General features: G+C 40.1%; 1 protein-coding gene across 20 annotated transcripts in view; it reads left to right on the top strand.

The window, feature by feature from the left end:
- Window positions 1-13,403, top strand: part of CELF4 (CUGBP Elav-like family member 4) — a 1,056,008-nt gene that overhangs the window by 988,309 nt on the left and 54,296 nt on the right. For 11 of the 20 annotated variants that reach the window (XR_012850895.1, XM_075840567.1, XM_075840583.1 and 8 more), the window contains one exon: window positions 8,433-8,576. Coding sequence is in view for 19 of the 20 variants with exons in the window: in XM_075840567.1 (XP_075696682.1) it covers window positions 8,433-8,576 (144 nt within the window). In the remaining variant the exon portion in view is untranslated. The remainder of the gene's footprint in view (window positions 1-8,432; window positions 8,577-13,403) is intronic. The other 9 variants (XM_075840576.1, XM_075840561.1, XM_075840537.1 and 6 more) reach the window with 1 other exon arrangement.

Here is a 13,403-nt window from a genome sequence, read left to right as displayed (position 1 = left end):
CACCTGGCTCTTAAGATTTGTCCAACCCATTCCCTGAGGAAACCCATTCCCTGTGAAAAGGTAAAGAGGCTTTAAGCCAATACTGCCTGGGAAAAGTGTGCATAATAGCTCTCCACCAGAACAAAGACCCACCCTAATGCAGGAATATATTGATTCTCATGTTGTGTATTATACCCCACAATATGTATTATGCTCATTTTTATTATCCATCATTGTACAGACATTATAAACCCCTGAATAAATATTCCCTCGACAGATGAAAACAATATTGTGACAGCTTGATGTTTATACTAGGCGTTCAGCTTTGGTCAGCTGCCTATAAATTGTCCCTAACCTGCTAATGACTTGTACAGGACACAGTTTGTAATGTTCTACATGTGGTAGTTGTGGCATCAATCTCCGAGCTGCTGGGATGAGCTGAAGTTTAATCAATAAGTGCAGGGAGGTGGTAATGGGACTCGGCTCACCAGAGGTGCGCATCGGATGAGGCTAGGCTGGAGAGACCTGATTACTGCTGAGCCTGATATACAGTTCAGTCTACTCTAGAGATATTCTTAAACTTTAATAAAACGTTCTACAGGTTTCACTGCCCTACAGCTCATGGTCAGATCTATTGTATATTCTCTACATTACTTGCCATCATTTATTGGGGAATAATTGTTTTGATTAGTTAATTCTCCAAATTCCCCTAATTTAAGAAAAATTCTGACCAAAAATATTGATTCCATCTCAGAAACATACAAAATCAGACATGATGTTCCTAATGATTAAGAGGGCTGTCCACTCGGGAAAACACTTGTCCATATGCCCTATTAGGGCATGTGAGATCATAGAGGGGCCCCACACCCTGTAACGTCCTTTATTACCCATACCGGAAATACGCTGAAAAGAGTAGCTCCAATTTTGGAGGGCTCGGCACGATCAATAAGGACATGATTACCCATTGACTTCAATGGGCACCATTTATACTAGAATTACCCTGCTGCATCACTGCAGAGGAAACGTGGCACCAGCTTTATTCAGCAATAATAACTGAATGTTGGGGTTCCAGCAGCCAGAATCCTATGATCAGTTCACCATTAGGGAAGCTACCTCAGGAAAGGGAAATTGCCCTAGTTGGAGATCAGTTAAAAAATAAAAAGTTACTCCCTCGAGTAATGTACGCCTTTCAATTTTTTTAAATAAAAATGTGTATCACTGACCCGCTGACACTGAACCCGTCAACGCTGCAGACCTGACGGATTCAGGTCTCAGCGCTAGATACTGCTGCTCTGTATACAGGATAGAAAGCAACTGTATCTCAATAAAGCAAAAATAATTTTTTATAAAATGTAATTACAATGTTGCACCAAACACACCGGCGTACATATATATATATATATATATATATATATATATATATATATATATATATAAAAAAAGGTGCATATAGCCTTTAACTTTTCCCAATTCATGATTCTGCCCAGTGATAGATACCTCATCTTTTAACATGCCGTTTTTCGAAAATGAGGCGTAAAAAAATGCCCCGTCGGAACAGAATGCCGTATTTCCCATTGAAATCAATGGGCAGATGTTTGGAGGCGTTCTACTTTTTCAGCCATTTTTCGGGATGTTTACGGCCCGAAAAACGGACGAAAACAGGTCCTGTGTATATACCCTTAAAGCGTACCTAAACTTTCAGATGACTTTTCAGAATAAGCTGTCATATGTGTGTTCATGAGGAACAACACTATGGGGGCAGCTGATTAAGAATGGCGTTTCAAATGGCAGTCTTAGGCCGGATTTACACGAGCGTGTGCGCAACAGGTCCATAACAGCTCCGTGTGTCAGCAGCGTATGATGCGTGGCTGTGTGATTTTCGCGCAGCCGCCATCATTATGACACTCTGTTTGTGGTGCTTTTCTGTTTTCATTCATAGTTTTTACTGCTGTTGCGCGAATCATGCGCGTCACACGGATTTCAATGGGTACGTGATGCCTGAACAACGCACAAATATCGGACATGTCGTGAGTTTTACGCAGCGGACACACGCTGCGTGAAACTCACGGACAGTCTGCACGTCCCCATAGACTAACATAGGTCCGTTGAGTAAACTCTGACACTTTATTGAAGAGGCAGCAACCTCTCAATAAATGCATCGCATGTTTTGGCCGGGCCATGCGCCACAAATGTGTGGCATAATGACGTGCCGTTAATTTCCCCCCTTCGGACAAAAATCAAAAACAAAAGCACTTGCTCACCAAAGCACTCCTATTCTTTTTTCCGACTCCCTACATCACTCCAGCGTCATATCAATACCCATACCTATATACCAATACCTATAAATTCCAGGCCAACAGAAAACCTGTTTCAGCAATAACATCCATATATATCACCACTGGAAATAGAATACCTATCAAGATATATACGAATAACAAATCAAGAGTATAAGTCACCAATAGTACAAGTAAAGCACTAACCAATATATCAAAAAATATCTTTATTTAGACAATATTTAAAAACATACATAGACCATCACATACACTTTAAAACAACACATAATAAAAATGTGGTAGTGGTATAAGGGAGCGGTAAATGTATCATATTACACACACATGTGATCAGTCAATGTATTATCAAGGTATTAAAAATACTGTACAAAAATTTCACAAAGAGTTATCGATCTATAGATATGTAATCACTGGATACAGAGTACAAATGAAAAGGTCAGAGAGTTATCCAAGATATAGAGACCAAGATCATATAGGATACCAACCCATGTTTTGCCTGTCTGCCCCTTAATGGATCAACCACAAACCACAATAAGACATCCCGACGTACGTTTCGCCGTCAGCTTTTTCAAGGGGTAATGGTCAGTAAGGAATCGTGAGTACATATATGAGGGAACGCTATCACATACTCCAATCAAACAGCACCATTTATTTCACAAACAGATGTCACATGAACCTAGAGGACCTTGTTAGTTCGTCACATGTGTACGTGTAGCGCCGCCATGCTCACATCACCCCGTAACAGCGGAGAGCCAATTGCATCAGACGGCAACGAGGGGAGGGGACCAGAGCGGCACACACGCAACACACGAGCGAACATGGCCATTTTGGAAAAGGGCAAAATTGCCAGGAGTACAATACTCAACATTAGAGCGTGTTAATGCCGTGCTGACCTGATGTCATTAGCCTGAAGCATAAAGATATTTTTTGATATATTGGTTAGTGCTTTACTTGTACTATTGATCATCACTCCAGCGTCTCGCATACAAGGACCTGACGCTGAGCAGCAACAGGACGTTCTAGGCGACGCAGAACTTCAACGTCATAAGGGCTGTGTCGCATACAACGTCCTGACGCTGCCCGGTGTCATTATGTTGTATGAGTTGCGCTGAAGTGATGAGGGAGCCAGAGGGGAAAAGAGCGCTGAGGTGAGTTTAATTTCTTTTTTTATTTATTTAACTGTCCAATGGAAGGAGAGGGGGTAGTATGGTCGGGGCCCAGCGCAGCTCTCTAACTTGCTACACTCCAATTTTTGGGGAGTAAATTATAATAAATTTGTCCCCTTTTCCACAAAAGTGGCAAAGGTGGTGCAGAAGGTGCACCACAAATTGCAACTTTTGGGCCCTTTTGCGACTCCTCTATGCAAGAAAACTGGCGTAGAAAAGTTGATAAATTTCCCTTATATCTGACTATTATATTTCTTGTATCCTGCATTTTTTAGCTGTTTTCCCCTGCGCAGACTTTATCTCTGATTCTAAGTTTTCTCTGGTGGAACCTAACTGTTATCATGTTTCCCATACACAGCACACATAGAGAAGAGAACATTCTGCTCTCCTATCTCTATCAGATATATAGAAACATCAGCAGCATGTAGGAGCTTACACAGCAGTAATGAGCAGTGTAGCTGTGAATCCTGCACTGGGGTGAGATAGAAAACTTACTAGAAGCGCAGCAACGTCTCTGTGGGTGTGAATCTCTCTGCCTCTCACTCTCTCGCACACCCTGCTCCTGCTCCCTCCTTCCCGTTTCCCTCTTCATAGACTACTATGGGCAGCTGTAACTTGATCCCTCAGTGAGCTAATAGTCTGTCTTATTTTGAGAAGACGGATTTAGCAGAAAATTCAGAGTGAGTGAACATTTAGGAGGGGGCGGGGCTGTGGAAGAAGAGCCTCATACGTGGAGAAAGAGGCATTTTTCTTTAATAATACATATAATAAAGTTTCGCACCTTGAATATATATATGACATTGATCATGCACCGCTAACTAAATTGGCCATAAAAGTATTTGTCTCCTCTGGCAACCAGTAGTGAACGTGTAGGACACAGTCAATAGGGATCTTTTTACAGATAATATTAAATGTGTTTTTACTCCCTGGAATACTCCATAAATAGTCAAGGAGAAAAAATGTCCAATAATCCAATAAATTGAAAGTGGTCTTGCCTACACTTTGGAGCCAGTAAATGGATGGCTGCCTCCATTGAGTCTGGTATTGGTTCATCTTGAAATCCATAATCAGCCATTACCTGAACTGACATAATATACAAGAGGGAACTGGATCTGAAGTCTGTTTACAAATGAACCTACACTTTATTGTCGGACATTATTTGTACTTGTTAGACTTTTATGTAACAAGGCATCCATCATTAAGATGTAAGCACCTAAATGTCACCGCTATTTAGCTGTAACTGGGATGGCAGCATTAATGATGCAATCTTCATTTTATCACTTCCACATTAAACATGAATTGATTTTATTTCTTCATATATCTATTTTGGTCACATTAGTAAACTACCGAAAAAATCTAATTAGCTGCAGAACATAAGTGAATGTTTACTGGGGCATCACAGGGTCCTTATTGTGGTAAGAGAGCTAAGGGCACCGCTTTTACCCTTCCCCATCTTGCATGCTCGGGGTCACAGATTTACATGATTTGCATTTACTCCTGTTTTCTTGAGTTTTCTATTGGCATTCTGCATTTTTTTCTATAATCCAAAAACATACTGATATATCTGGTGTCCGCTATGTAATCTGCCATCTGCTATTAGTAGATAGAACAGGTTATTATAAACGGTTCCAGGAGATCTTATATAATATAAGGTAACAAATGTTTTTCATTTGTCCAATTTTTGTTAATGGTAATGGTTTCACACAACTCGATTCTGACGGGTTCATTTGTTCTCTCTTTACCCTTTACTCTTCGTCATGTAGCTTCAAGAACAACTGCACAATGTGAATTGTTGCATGTAATACATCTGGAGGCCAGTTGACTTCTTATGACATTCTTATATATATATATATATATAAGGCTTTAGGGACATACTAATAGATCTCAGTAGGCATGGAGCTGCCAGGTTTAATTGGCCTCCATCCAGACACAACATCGCACTAACAGTTTCTCCAACATGCTTTTGAACTCAATGGCCCCTTGTACCCCATATATATGAAAATATGGTATTCACTACAATAAGATATATGAGATCTGAAAATATGTGTTTATTGCACTCATTGAGAGATTCAGGTGGTTTCTTAGTCATCTACATGGGTCAGTAGGAAGGCTGGTAAGCCTATGGGCACTGCCCAATTGGCCAACTGGTCAGTCTACTTCTGATGTCAATGCTTTATAAAACTGGTTACTAGCTGTTATCCTGTTATATAGACTTAACAGGAAAAGCACGGCTCATATTTATACCCTAATTCATAAACTTTTGCCTGTCCTAACTGCCTGTTTTCCCAGCTTGCAAGTAAATTCTTCTAATTATCCAACACTTTTGAAGCTGCGCCCGTAAAACAATGAGCCGCTCCCAATGAAGAGTTAAATTAAAATTGTCTCTATTCATTAATTAAAATTGCCCGCATACCCTCGACTTTAGATGAAGTGTCTCTGTCACCTCTGAACTTCAGCTTTTGTATGAAATGCAGAGATCAGCTGCTCCCTCACGACAACGCTCTTAGCAAATTAGTGGGGGAAAATTGTGCTTAGCAAATATTCATCAAGACTTCATTTTCTATTAGTATCGGGAAATGTTCCGAGACCCTAATTGTGTTCACGCTGAGACAGAATAATTTTAATGTGCTTTAAATGGGCATCTGTCATGGCACTGATCCATCTTCTTTCATTTTACCAGCAAGGTGAATGAAATATGGGCATGAGAGGTGGGCAAGGCCCTTGGGTCGTCCAATACATATCCTGATATAACACCTACAAAGAATTGGGTACAATTAACACAAAAAGTGAAGCAAAATAATCACAAACTTTATTGAGACAAATTTAACATAATAAAAAATGAGTCATGCAAAGCATGAATAAAAACGTTCAAAAATTACAGGGAATAAGGTACAAAGAAATGGGAATAGAGTATAATGTCATGAACTCAGGTGGGGCAACAAGACTGGTTGGTAACGTGATTGGAGCAAAAGTACAGCATAGGTAATATATTGTAGTCAAATAGCATGTATTAATGCTGATGTGTATATAGCGATTCTGTTGCCAAACACTCATCTACCATGAAACAGTTACGAGAATAAGAACAGATGGATACATGGTACTTCAAGTGAGTAAATCATAGAATAAGTAGATAGACATAACATACCCATAGTAATGAGAGACCCTGTAATGAGAGACCGTCAGACCCAGATACATATCCTGGCATAGCCTAACTAAAAACACACTCTATATATCTAAACACCCTAATGACATTTGATACAAATACCAAATGATATATCTAATTGTTTTTTTCCAATGATCTAAGGCTTTCTCCACCATCAGCTGACTTTGTGTAGTGACCCATACTGTTTATGCCTTTGATTATTTTTTTTTCCAACATTTTTTCTGGACTTTCTATAATTTGATTATTTATATTATCCTAGGATACTATGACCTCTTGAAGAATATTAAGCATTGGATATATTTTGTATGCTAGAGTAAGTTCAACAAGAAACTATGGATAATCTCACACACCCCGTGTCCAATGATCAACTGAGTTAAATTGTTTTAACCTGATCACTGATAAGACATTGTGACTATGCTGGCTAGACATAAGGATAGCATACATGATATGGTAATACCATCATGGATGGATTGAAGTTTTGGTTGCCGACATTCAATTGACATCATATGTTCATAAATATAGAGAAACCAGCAATTTTATCCCATTTGTCCTGTTTTTTTTAGGCATTCTTGAATCACTATTTTGCATTATTATTTCACTAACTACAACAGGAATCATTTTAATAATATATCCAGCTATATGAAATTAATAAAACAGTCAGGAGATATAGGTATATTCTGAAACTTGAATGACCCATATACACCATATATACACATTGGTGGACTTGTTTGAGGAATCTCAAGCTTTGCTCCCTATGCCTGTTCCACCAGCCTGGTCTCTTGGAGTCTGAGGAGTAGACCATTAAGACTAACGGGTAATCTCTACTCTTCACTTATTTTGCTCTTTATATTTCCTTATATATTTGCTGCCATACTCCCTATTTTTAAAAACAATTAAACTGAGAAGGAACATAATGTACATATTGGTGGACACACGTCCTATCCACACCTCATCCGCACTGGTTGCCAATGTGAAGAGCCAGGCTCAATTCTCATTCAGTCTCGCTATCAGGATGGTTGCATAGAAAAGGGGTTGGAAGTTGTAGCTCTACTTCATCTACCTATACAGTTCTTAAGGGCCGTGTAAACAAGCGCCGATCAATGAGACTGCTCTTTGATCAGAGCTCGTTTGCTCCTATCACACGGAGCAATGATTGGATATGTATAGGGATGATGAGCGCCCGTTACTCTGAACGTTCGTCCCCATGCATTTTCATCATGTCGGCAGCGCATCTCCCTAATTACACAGAGCGATGTCCTGCCGACAACTTTGATTTTTACTTCTGCATAAAAGAGCAGATCAGCTGGTGAACGAGCGTTTGCATGTTTATCGACTGATCGTTGCCCTTATTACACAGGGCAATGATCGGGAACGAGCGTTCATATGCCCGATCATTGGCCCATGCAATAGAGCCGTTACTCACACGCCGTAAAATGGTTAACTTCCTCTTGGGTGCATAAGATGTGAAACTTTACACACTTTACTGTACCTTTGCACATAAATTCGATCCGCAGATCTTGCTATGAGCTGACACTGAACCAGCAGGGGTTATTGGAAGATGTGAGCTCCATAGATCTGACAGTAGATTTGTGAATGCCAGTAGATTATATCTCAGGGATATGGCTAGAGGAAGGGGGAGTCAGGCGGGGCATGTGCCCAAGGTGCTGGGCGCCAGATGAGGAAACGTCGACCAACTTAGAGCAACATTGTTTGCCCTTGTCCAGCCACAATATCTAGATGAAGAATGTCAAATAATGTCCTTGTTATAATCGAATAATCCGGTGGGTAAATCGTAATCTTGCTGTAACAAATTGTTTGTTTTTATCTTCTTAGGACCCGAGGGCTGCAACCTGTTTATCTACCATCTGCCCCAGGAATTTGGGGACACCGAGCTGATGCAGATGTTCCTGCCTTTCGGTAATGTCATCTCCTCGAAAGTGTTTGTGGATCGGGCGACAAACCAAAGTAAATGCTTTGGTGGGTAAAGATAACAAACATAATAAGCTTCATCCAGGAATTTATAAAAAGGGTTTTTCTCTAGACGCTCACCTGCTCAACTGCTTGATTTCATTGTAATATTCTCTCCTCTAGCCTGATGTCTGCTCATGATAGGGACTAAACCAAGTGGTGGAAGGCAACTAATAGTCACTTAGACCGTTGTTACAGCAGAAACCAATGAGAACTCAGCATTTTACACTGTCTATTCACTCAATAAATATGGCGTCATCCAGTGACGGGGTCCAGGCCACCACTTTATAAGTATTCCATGTTCAGGATAGGTGATAACATGCTGATCGTCGGGGTTCCGACCGACGCCCCACCGATCACGAGAACGGGGATCCCGTACCTCCGAATGAATGGAACATCAGGCCGATCATACGCCCTGCTGCTCCATTCATTCTCTGAGCACTGCCGGAGATAGCTGAGCGATATTCTCGGCTATCTCCCGCAGTCCCATAGACAGTGAATGGAGCGGCAGTGTACATGCTTGACCTGCCGCTCCATTTAGTTGGAGGAATTGGACCCCTGCTTCATGTGATTGGTAAGGATCGGACCCCCACCGATCAGCATGTTATTACCTATCCTGTGGTTAGGATAATCCTTTTATAATCCTTTTAACTCTGGATTATACATTGTGTTTCAAAATCTCTGCTTGCTGTTAGTGCATGGGAATCGTCATTGTTTACTTCTAGAGGAAGAAATACTGTCCTGGTACATATTGTATGTGTTCTGAATTGTCCTTTTTTCATCTGTAGTTTTTCGGGGTTTTTTTATTAAATGTTTGGTTGTTTTTTTTTGGCTGTTTCTGTAATGTTGTGTAATGTTGGAAAAATACGGATGATAAAGAACGGAACAAATACGCATGTGTGAACTATGCAAACACGGAAAATGCATTTTTAAATTCAATCCATTGACTTCTGAAAATGTTACCCATACAGATCTGCTGAAGCATGCTGCTTATTGAAAAAGTCACCATGCGATCAAAAAAGCGGAAATGTGAATAAAACCATTTAAATGTACTGGCAAAGTTTTTTTAATAAAAAAAACAAAACTATATGAATCCATAATATACACATATGAAGGAGCCTTTAGCCTTTTTATTGGAGCTCCCTAATAAAATGAGCCATGCCCCTGTAAAGGCATTGCATCACCAAGGCAGGTTCCCTTTAAATGCCAGCAAGCAGAGATCTTGAAAATGTGATGGACTGAAACGAAAAGCATATTAAAAATTTGCAGGACTTTTTATTATACAATGATTAAGATTTATTTACATAAAACCAGAAAAGTTTCTTGTAAATGACCCATAAAATAATGCATAAGAAATCTGTGAAAAGGTGATATAGGCTGGTGCCTGGGGCAGCATGTCTATGGGGCTGGCACACTGCTGTCTTGGTATTATGGTTTATAGTGATTGATGTGTTGTGTATTCATTATTTTCTAATTACTAATTGCAAAAAATGGGCAGAAATCTAGTGCTGAATGACTGGAATCTGGATTTTTGCTTAGAATAGCCCAGGGGTATATAAAGAGAGGGGTCTCCCATAGCAAAACCCAAACTGAACCCCCCCCCCCCCCCCTCTAAACTGTGCATCCTTGTCCCCTGTTACTAACAGGAGGGCATAGGACTTGTCGTCCCCCCTCCCTCACCCACTTCTTCCCATTGTTTGTTAAAGAAAAGGGTGACATGACCCAAACCTAAACTGGGCCCATATATCAGTTGCAGGGGCTTCCCGTAGTATATACACCTTTGTGAAATACCTAATGATCTAGTAGTATAACATAACAACAGTCCCACAAATGCTGGTCTATTAGAACATTGTTGTATTTGAGCTTTTATTTGTTCTGGATTTAAAGCTACGGTGCAGATGTAGCAGAGTTGGCACTGGAGCACATTTTCTAATGCAGTTAGGCTTTTTCCACACACTTTTTGTGTGGCGTTTTGTTGGCCAGAAAAACGCATCTAAAAAAAAGTTTTTATGGTGTTTTTGGTTGCTTTTTTTTTTTGCAAATAGTGTGTTTTACTAGCTATGTTTTTTTATGTGGCGTTTTTCACATTGCAAATCATGTGATTCAAAGATCATGAGATGCTAAGATTCCTCTTTGTAACACATGAATTATTCCGGAAAAAAAAAACACAAAAAAACCATAAACGCAAAACACATTTACACTTGCGTTTTTTGGAAGAGGAAAAAAACGTATGGAGGTCTATGGGGCACTAAATGCTGGAAAAAACGCCAAACCCAGCATTGCTGTGATTTTGAAAAAATGCAACTGACCAAAAAAACGCAAGACAAAATAAGAAAAATGTCACCTAAAACAAGGCCATGTTTTTAGTGCATTTTACATTTCGCCACTGACTTCAAGATAAAATTTGCCCACGATGTTTTTTGCCGCAAAAAATCGTCAATAAAAATGCTTCAAAAAGTGGCGTTTGTCCTAAAAATGCCACCCTTCCTGCAGTTTTCTGGTTTTTTTTGCATTCAAGAGGATGGTTTTCACTCTAAACTCAATATGTATAAACACCGACTGTTGCTTTCACCAAAATAAACTACAAGTAGAGGTTTTGGCGTTAAAAGAAGTTATGGTCTTCTAGTCGCAATGAGTAAGGGATACATTGTAGGCTACACTGTATTCCGACATGTATTACTGTTTTCAGATATGGCAGTAGTACTATGTAGTCCTGTTAAAAGTTACATATCTCAACATACCCTAAGATCACCATAAGTTATGCCAGATGGCAAACTCAGCCCTGCTATACCTGTTTATAGGCATTTTAAAGAGAACATTTTCATAGTGTGAAAATAGATGTTTATCCAGCCTAAAAATACTAGCTGTTGATATACTGGGAGGATATTATGGAAATATAGAAAATTCACTATAAACTTTTTATTGTTTTTTCAATTGAAACTGAGTCTGAAAATGCGGCTGCTGGTAATTTATTCGTCCTACTTCGCATTAAAAGGGATCCAGGAAGCTGAGATACGGTGAGCTGTTTGTAGAGTTCACACACTAAGAAATTAACGGGTTTAGGCTGGGTTCACACGACCTATTTTCAGACGTAAATGAGGCGTATTATGCCTCGTTTTACATCTGAAAATAGGGCTACAATACGTCGGCAAACATCTGCCCATTCATCTGAATGGGTTTGCCAACGTACTGTGCCGACGACCTGTCATTTACGCGTCGTCGTTTGACAGCTGTCAAACGACGACGCGTAAAAAATTACTGCCTCGGCAAAGAAGTGCAGGACACTTCTTTGCAACGTAATTTGAGCCGTTCTTCATTGAAGTCAATGAAGAGCAGCTCAAGATTACAAGCGTCAAAGACGCCTCGCAAAATGCGAGGAGGAGCTTTTACGTCTGAAACGACGGTTAGGGTATGTTCACACGGCAGCGTCCGTAACGGCTGAAATTACGGGGCTGTTTTCAGGAGAAAACAGCCCCGTCATTTCAGCTGTAACGGCATGTGCAGGCGCTTGAACGCCACGTCCATTACGGACGTAACTGGAGCTGGTTTTCCATGGAGTCCATGGAAAACGGCTCCATTTACGTCTGAAGAAGTGACATGACACTTCTTTGGCGCGGGCGTCTATTTACGCGCCGTCTTTTGACAGCGACGCGTATATATACACCTCGTGTGAACAGACAAACGTCAGCCCATTGCTTTCAATGGGCAGATGTTTGTCAACGCTTTCAAGCCATAATTTCGGACGTAATTCCAGGCGTAAAACGCCCAAATTACGTCCGGAATTTGGCCGTGTGAACATACCCTTAGAGTTCAAAAATACTGTCAATTGGCCCCGCAGAGTCACTATTGTGTTTGTCAGGGAAAGCAGCTCTGCATTGTGAAGACCCCAACAAACAGATCCATGTGGCTCATCTTCCTGGACCCCAGTAAATGTGACATAAGAGGACCGGTTTTCTGAGAAAGATCCAGCACTGAGCAGCGTACAGGAAGTGGTTGCTATCAGTGAGCCCAGGGTTGCTTCTGTGGTACATATATAATCTCGACAATGTAACGTGGACTATATTTCTGCATATCTCATGCATGGTGCATGAGGCTGTGTGTTATATTATATATAGGAAAATCATGATTACACTAGTTTGACCAGTGCCCTTGGAGGGGGTAGTTAGAATTGCCCTCTGACATTATTTAAAGGGAACCTCAACCTTGTATTTTATATTTTACATAAAGGGCGTAAAAACAAACCTAAAAAAAAACATTTGCACTATATCTTTATTACTTTTGCATTTGTATCTTCCTGCAGCTTCTATGTTAGTGTGGGCAAATAAAACAAATCCTAGATTGCTTGGCTACTGCTGATGACTACAGGCAGGCCACATAGATATCCATCGATTATTTGTGAAAGGAGAGAGAATCCGTCACAGAGCTTCTCCAACTATTTGTACGCGGCAGACATTGTGTGAGCTACTGCCTGCCATTATACACATACAAACACATACACAGATACACTTACATACATACATACATACATACACACATACACACATACATACATACACACATACATACATACATACATACATACACACATACATACATACATACATACATACACACATACATACACACATACATACATACATACATACACACATACATACATACATACATACATACACACACACATACATACATACATACATACATACACACATACATACATACATACATACATACACACATACATACATACATACATACATACATACACACACACATACATACATACATACATACATACATACACACACACATACACATATGTCGTCCCTGCTGAAG

This window comes from Rhinoderma darwinii, chromosome 1 (assembly GCF_050947455.1).
Source record: "Rhinoderma darwinii isolate aRhiDar2 chromosome 1, aRhiDar2.hap1, whole genome shotgun sequence".
NCBI classification, from domain to species: Eukaryota; Metazoa; Chordata; class Amphibia; order Anura; family Rhinodermatidae; genus Rhinoderma; species Rhinoderma darwinii.
This window is presented reverse-complemented; position numbering and strand designations above follow the sequence as displayed.